This window comes from Tupaia chinensis, unplaced genomic scaffold (genome assembly GCF_000334495.1).
Source record: "Tupaia chinensis unplaced genomic scaffold, TupChi_1.0 Scaffold143584_1, whole genome shotgun sequence".
NCBI lineage: Eukaryota > Metazoa > Chordata > Mammalia > Scandentia > Tupaiidae > Tupaia > Tupaia belangeri.
Genome location: NW_006203430.1, coordinates 8,000,692 through 8,008,968, shown reverse-complemented (window position 1 = coordinate 8,008,968; position 8,277 = coordinate 8,000,692). Strand labels below are relative to the sequence as shown.

Sequence of the window (8,277 nt, the reverse complement as noted above, 5' to 3'; positions counted from 1 at the left end):
TCCAGCAATGCCCATGCTGTGCTAGGCCTGGCACTTTGTCCTCACCGCTTGCCATCTAGTACACCTTTTCCACCATGACTACTACTCTCTTCAGAATGTTCTCTCCACACTCTGACCCACGAAATTCTGGGACTGTTTAGTTCTCACTCCCTGTGTTCATTTTTAGTTATCTTTGTATGTCTGTGTTTGAGTTCCCCAACTAAGTTCCCAGCACCCTGATAGCAAAATCTGTGCTTTCCTTTATTTCCCTTCAATGCCTTATGCAATGACCAGATAAAGCACTTAATAATTTTGTTTGTATAAATAATAATTTGTATAAATAAATATTCTATTTATATAAATAATAAATAATCTTATGTATATCATTTGTATGTTTAGTGCTCAGGAGAGTAATATTTTGATAAAGTAGCCCGAGAAAAGACATGAGAAAGGTCGGCATTTTAGGTTAACAGCATATTCCCTCTTCCAAAGAAAATGCATCCGGTGAAACTCTTTCCACACGAGATAATCAATGCCAGTCTCGCCTTCCACTCTCTGCAAACCCCTTGGGTCTCATGGCAAAATAAAACACTCCTGGTCAATGGATGTCCTGGCCGTGGTCAGCAAAGAGAAGTAGATGACCAAGTACCTCCGTTTAGACTCCGAAAACCTTTTCTTAAGACAACGTCTCTCCGTTCTTGATCTTCCTCCCTCAGTCTCCCAGCTGGGATCACAGGTGCATGCCACCATGCCTGGCTCTTTTTTAGGCAGGATCTCACTATGTTGCACAGGCTATCCTTGAATTTGCAATTCTCCAACCTCAGCCTCCCCAAGCTGTACCATGCCCAGTCTCCCAAAACAATTTTTAAAGGGGAAAGCTATCATAGCTACTGTAATGACTTACGTTATCATCAGTATTGTTCATTTTATGAGTAAGAGTAATGCTTATGCTAAATGTTAGCAAATATCAGATAAGAGATGACCAAGATATCTGAGCCACAGTGAATACCTCAAACCAATGACATCGGCAGAAAATAGATTTTAACTCATGTGGAAAACCAGAAGCTCCCACTTTGCTTCAACCTAAGTGCATTCAAATATCAAAATACTAAATATTTCTCCCATGTGGGAACAAGGTAGGTTAAATAAGCCAATCTTACCCTTTAACAGGAATAATTATAAGCACTCTCTTTTCCTGGACTGTAGCGTTTTATAGACAAGAATTACTTAGGTATTTTAATTCTTTCAAGGTGGCAGGGAAGGGACACCTTATTATCAGAGTTAGCACTCCATGAAAGGCAGTGTCTATTTATAGGAAACTCATTGGTAGATGATTCAATTAAAAAAAGTGTCATCCATTAAAACTCACTTAAAAATGGAGAGCCTCTAAGGTTCGTTACACAACTATTAATAGGAAGTCGAATATTCTTTGCTTACTCTATAATCTTTCATGACAGCATACAGGGAAGAGTATACAGACACCAATATTAGATCCTCTTCTAGATTTCATCCATTGTGAAGCCATGAGGCCATATACCTAACAAAAGTGAGCATCAACAAAGGGCAGGGAAGCTAAGACCTTTCCCAGAAGTTCCTAACCACAAAGAACAAACCAGCTAAAACAAATCTAAAACAAATCAAGTGAGTGTGTCCCAAGAGACTCCTCGGCCAGCTCTGCTGGTGCTCGTAGAGAACCAGGGAAGCCTGCTGGGCAGCCACTGCCCAGGTCACAGCACACACTGTCGGCTGGCATATCTCCCAGGAGCCTTCCCCAGGGGGCAGAGCAGGTGGGAAACATTTAGAACTTCAGCGCTGAACTCCTTTTGGAAACCTGAAAACTCCTTTTACATATGAAGAGTGGCCCTGACAGTAGAGATTGCCAATACAAAGTCACGGCTACACACATTTCCCAATAGTGGCCAAATAACGAGTGGACATGGTCATGATAATGAGGCTATACAGATTATGCTTTTCACATATATTATTTCATTTAAATCCTCATAGCAACATCATATGGCAGAATTATTACCATTCCACCTATAGGGGAACTAGGCCTTAAAGGCTTTTAATTACTTTCCTAAGCTGAACTTTGAATCCAAGTCAACCTAAAGTTATAGCCACAGTCCTTCCCGTTTGTCATTCTATCTCCTGGCTCTCCAGTCTTCTTAAAAGAGAGCACATTATAAATAATATCCCATTTTAGCTAGAAAGACACAAGTTCAAGTTATAGCTGAACAGTTAAGGGCAAGAGTTACCCAATAGGTCTTAAAATTCCTTTGTTAGGGCAAAGCTGAGCCATTTATTGATGTAACTGCTTCACTTATCTTCTAAGTAGAATTAAAGTGTTCACATTTTAAGAAATAAATTGGGGACCAGCAGATAGCATAATGGTTACATCACTAGACTCCCATGTAGTCAACCACAGTTCAAGTCCCGGACCCTGTGGCTTAAACCTCATGCCAGGTGTCTGTGTGTGTGTGTGTGTGTGTGTGTGTGTGTGTGTGTGTGTGTGTGCGTGCATGCCCAAGATCCTGAGAAAAGAATGGAGGAGAAGGGATTGTTGTGTGGTCAATCTCCCTTGGGGGGTGATTGCTCATTTTCTGTCTCTCTGTCTCTCTAGTGAGTGCACACACCCTATAGCAAAAATTTATCTCTCAAAAAAAGTAACAAAAAAATTGACAAGGCTTTTAAAACTATATAGGCTTTAAATATGAAATAGACTTTAAAATTGGAGAAAGAATACTACCAAGAAAGGGTAAGAAATAGAAAGCAGAGGGTAGGGAAATGAATGGACTAGAAAAAAACTGAAGAGGGTTAAAAACAACAGGAAGACCTACTTCAGTAAAATAATCTTTTCTTTCACTTCAAAATCCTTTTACTGAGGTCATTTTAGTGTTTGGTGTCAACATCATGGACAATTATCCATCCATGGAAAAGCCAAAGGGTCCCTCTGGCCTTCTGGTGTGCTGCCTGCTAATCTTCACAGAGGTGCTCCCCCTCATTCAGTCCCCTCTTCACATCCTGCAACCTTCCTCATTTGTCCCCCACTGTATCTCAGTTCCTGTGCACTTGGTGAGACAGAAGAGAGTGAGTACCTCAAGGCCAGCCCAGACCTGGGAGAGATAACTCACTGTGGGAAGTTAGCTGTGTGACACAAAATACAACCAAATCAACTAGGCCCCATAGCCCCCGAGGTTTTGACATTATCCAAAAACAGGTACTTCTGGTATTGTTGAAATACTGATCAGAAAAGGAGATATGGAAATATATGGAAATTGGATGGTGGCAGTTCAAAGAAACCCCCAGTGGCTTGAAGTGCGCACAGGGAGCATGTGTGTGTGTGCCTAGAATCCTGACAGGATGAGAAATGGAGGAGAAGGACAGTGGTGTGATCACATCCCATTGGGGAGATGCTTTCTCTTTCTCTTTCTCTCTCTAGCAAGCACATGTCCTCTCTGGCAAAAACAAACAAAAACAATCAAATGTCAGGAAAACACAACCCAAACCCTAACCTTTGACAACTGTCTTCTCAAAGTATAGAGAAGGGACTCAACAAATGCTCAATATGCAAATTGACACATCAGAAAAACTTGAGAAAACGGTTTATCCAATTAGACTCTTGAATTTCACAAGCATGAACAGCAGACTTAAAATTCACCAGAACATAGTCATTTTTATATTGGGGGTACACACAGGCTGTAGCACTGGTATTTATATCATCTTATTTCCATAACAAAAATTTTTAAATCGGTATCAAATATAACTCCTTGAAATCATGTCAGTAAAACTGGAGAGAGAAGTCGAATGTAGCATGAAATGATCTCAGTAAGGAGGGTCACTGTAGGCAACTGTTCTTTCCAACATGTGCTATTGCCAAACATTCTTACCCTCCACCCACCCACTTAGCCCAAAGGGACACAGCAAACACCAAACCACTTTTCCCAAAGAAGCTCAGCACTGTTTCAAAACTGCCTTCTTTCTCCTTCCTTGTCATAAAAAACCAAGAGATCAAAAATCAATGGACTTCAAATTCTGATTTCATCTTTTCAAATTCAAGAAATGCTCAAAGCCTCAGACTTAGGGATTAACACAGATAAAAAAAAAAAAAAAACCCAAAACCTCATTCCAGTTGATTTCTACCCTGTATCTAATAGAAAAATACATGATCTGTGCCTTTTACAAGTCTCATACAAATGTTTCTGCTCTCTTATTTTAATTATATGATTCATTAAGGATCCTCCATATAACTTGTTTATTTACAATTAATTATGAAGTAACTTATGCCAGAAATATTCTCTCCATGGCCTGGTGGCTAAGAGCTGGATTCCTCATGGCTGACAGCACAGTTCAAGTCCTGGACCCTAGCATTTTGAAAAACACACTAGGCACACGCATGTCCAAAATCCCAACGGTAAGGAAAAGTGGAGAAGAAAGGATTGTGATTTTACTATTTCCTATGGGGGATATTTTCTCCTCCTTCCTCTCTCTCTCCCTCTGTGCAAAAACATACACCCTCTGGCAATTTTTTTTTAATTCTATAAAATTGGCATGAAATACTAAATCAACATATGATTTGGAATCCAGTCACTGATTTTCAGACCAGTCTGAAAAACCTATTCCAAAACACAGTGCCACTGACCATCTTTGAGAACACAAATGCCCCACTTTTAGACATGCCATCTTTCTATCCTAAAATAAGAAAGCAGTGCTTTTGTGAAAATCCAAATCTCTCTTCTTGACCAGAAAACAACATCCTTTCTAATTTCCAATGACTCCACCTCTGCACCATTTCAACAACAGGACCAAATATAATGCCAGTGAAGTCAGTAGGAGGGACTTACAGTTGAAGATGCCTGGAGGGGGATGCTCAGTCACCAGGAGACAGTTTTCTTCATCGCTGTTGTCTCCACAGTCATTCTGTTGGTTACAGACCAGCGAACCACGATACAAGCATTTACCGCTGGTGCAGGTGAATTTGCACTCTGAAAAAGTACAATATAAAGCATGAAGCAGTCAGTGCAAGCTTGGTGCTCTTGAGTTTTTATTGTTATCAATATTTTTTTTTAACTGCCATTTGCATGCCACAAAGATTTGGGAATTCAGACTGTTTCAAATTGCAGGAAACTCAGAGAAAGGCCAAGTAAGGACTTTCCTTCTCTGAAACACAGAGGATGGTGCCCTCATGTCCTCCACAGGGACATTCTGAGACCTACCCCGATTATTCACCCCAAGACACTACCCAGGATGTGAGTAACGCACGAGCTCTCTTTGTGCAACCTACCCTGCAAAAGTCATAGTTGTGGGGCTCTAATAACTGACTTGAAAACATCCTTGGCAGTTTTCCACACCTTAAAGGAAGGGAGGAGCCCATGGAGCAGCAGCAGAGGCTCCCCCAGAACTCAGAAGTTTTGTCTTGACAAAGAGAGGTTCATAAATTCTATTTCCAACTTGCAGTGAAACTCTGGAAAAAATTTTCAATGACTCCAGTGTGCGTGCGACTCATGCTTAATAGCTGTGCTTGCTATTGAAAGTCTTTAAATTAATTAAGATTTTTAGTGAATCAATACATATGAAAAAAAAAAAGTATGGAAAACAACTGTACATACCACAGACAGTGTGGGAGAAGGGGGGGGGGATGTTGGCAGAGGGTGAGAGGTAGGGAATCAAGGGGGGAAAAATAAAGCAAAATATGTAAGAAATAAGAAATAGAAAATTATTTGTTGATGACAACATGTTTGGTAATATCCTTGATTGAGCCAATATATATAGTATATACTGCATAGAAAATCTCATTTTGTATACTGTATTGATGTACAGTGAATGACTGTAAATAAATAAATAGATAAATAAATAAAAGACAAAAAAAAAGATAAAAGAAAAAAACAGATTGAGTACTAGGCAGGAGTGGCCTGCTTTTATAATGTAAAATATGGGAAAATGATGTGTGCTCTGCTACCTGAGAAGCAGCCATGCTGAAGACCACACTGGTGAGCTATAAAAATGGGATGGAGTCCATGCCCAAATCCCTGTAAGCCATACTGAATACAGGACCCCTGAAATCTGTATAAATCAATATTTTACCATGGAATTCACCCTACTGGACTTTAAAATAAATGTGCAAACTTAACACAATCCTATCGACTCAAGCAATTAGAGATAAAGGAAGTTACACAATAATGTACTCGAACACCTAAAAGGCCATTTCTATTTTAAATTGAAAATCATCTTGCACCCTGACTGTACTTTTTCCAGCACCCACAGAAGCTGGCAGGATTCACACAGTGCATCCCACTCCTTCCAGTAGATGCCAGGAAGAAGAGTCCCAAGTACTCCACTGACACTGACTGTCAGCCTGTTCATTTCTCCAAGCTTCAGTTCTGTCTGTCTGGAATATAGGCAGCAGGACTGGATCGAGTCCCAGGTCCTTTCAACTTTAATATTCCATTTTCAAATAAAGGACATCAGTACACCAAGGCCTCAATTATGCTGAGCATGCATGGGGTCCTGCCAGGTGAGCCTTCTCGTTCCTGAGAGGTTAACTGCAGTCGGCAGAGAGACTAACCCCTTACCTGTTATAAAGAGACAAAACTTAAGTCCTCAAAGTATTTTGGGGAATCCATAATGAAAGAGGTATTATAATCCTCCATTTGTTCGCATTCTCCTAGAAGAGCATAGAAAAAGAAACCAACTGGAGCCCCTGACCTAGTTTAGAATAACGTGAACACAACCCAAATGCACACTGTAAGCTCATTGCTGGCTGTACCATCCAGGTTAGAAAATGTGTGTGCTGAGTGTGACCAGGCCACGTGGTAGAGGTGCTGCTGAAGCCAAACTCTCTCCATAAAGTAGAAAGATTAAAATCCAGATGTTGGAAATCATATTTATGAAGTGATTTTCTTTTCCTTAATGGAAAAAAGGATGTCAAGGAAAGAATTTATCTTCCTTTCCAAAAGAAATATTAGACTTCAGATGAAAACATGAAAAAGTACACTAGTGGGACCAGCAGTTAGCGTAATGGCTATGTCGCTGGACTCCCACGTGGTCGACCGTGGTTCAAGTCCCAGACCTGGTGGCTTAAACTCACGCCAGGCGCGTGTGCGTGCATGCCCAAGATCCCGAGGAGAGTAGAGGAGAAGGGATTGCGGCGTGGCCATCCCTCCTGGGGGGTGATTTCTCTCCTTCTGTCTCTCTGTCTCTCTCTGTCTGTCTGGAGAGCACACGCGCCCTATAGCAAAAACCTCTACCAAAAAAAATAAATAAATAAATAATAAGTACATTAATCAAAAACAGGTACTCCTGGTATTGTTGTAATACTGATTGGAAAACAAAGGAATGCTAACTTGAATTTAATCAAATTCTAACTGAAAAATTAACCACTGCTATGGTTCGAAAGGATCCTGGGATTAGACTACCATATTCAAGTTGATGTTGAAATTTTATAACTGCTGGAGAAATGAAAACACATTCATACTTTACTCATTTCTATTTGTAAGAAGGGGATACATCTAGGGTAACAATATATTTCCAAGGAAAGGAATGGTGTGATTCATTCATTCATATAACCAATACTTTAGCTCTTTCTATGTTATGTGCCAGGTAATGAAACATGGAAACATAGATGAAAGAGCTAGCCCTCTTCAAAGAGCTTACAATATGAATTTTTCTTTTAATACACAGAGTGACTAATATACTTGTTAACTCCTTCCAAGGCCACATATTTTCCTTCATTATATCCTTCACATTTAAAGTACTGCCCATCCCTTAACATACACTCAGTGAATCACATACTTGCTGAATAAATGAGTAATCCAATCTGATCCTCATACGAATCCTATGAAATAATTAGAGCAGACATTATTATTCTCATTTTATTCCATTTCATCCCCATCCAACCGTGCTGCCTTCAGTTTTCAAATTTGCTTTTGTGAATATGTAAGATTCACTTGTAATGAGCATCCCCACATACATAACAAAAATCTCGAAATAGCTTGTTTTCTTAAGTAGACTTAACATTACTCAGGAAACATTAACAAGCCTGATGCTACTGATTTGCTAAGAAAACTATTACTTCTTAGACAATGAAAACATTAATAGGAACCCATTAAATTTCATGTTTATAAAATCTAAATCTTCTCAGCAGTGAATCATTAGCCCAACATCAAACTAAAGGTTCTTCCATCACATGGCCACTTGAATCAAAATGGTTGGATTGAAAATCTAAATTTATTGGCTTCCTGATGTGGTATAGAAAATACTAGAACACTGATATAATGCTATTAGGTGTAAAATATTAGTATC

The 8,277-nt window shown here is 39.6% G+C and overlaps 1 protein-coding gene across 3 annotated transcripts in view; it reads right to left on the bottom strand.

Moving 5' to 3' along the window:
• Window positions 1-8,277, bottom strand: part of LDLRAD4 (low density lipoprotein receptor class A domain containing 4) — a 505,135-nt gene that overhangs the window by 236,840 nt on the left and 260,018 nt on the right. For all 3 annotated transcript variants that reach the window (XM_006164060.3, XM_027766527.1, XM_027766526.1), the window contains one exon: window positions 4,821-4,961. In XM_006164060.3, coding sequence (XP_006164122.1) covers window positions 4,821-4,961 — 141 coding nt within the window. The remainder of the gene's footprint in view (window positions 1-4,820; window positions 4,962-8,277) is intronic.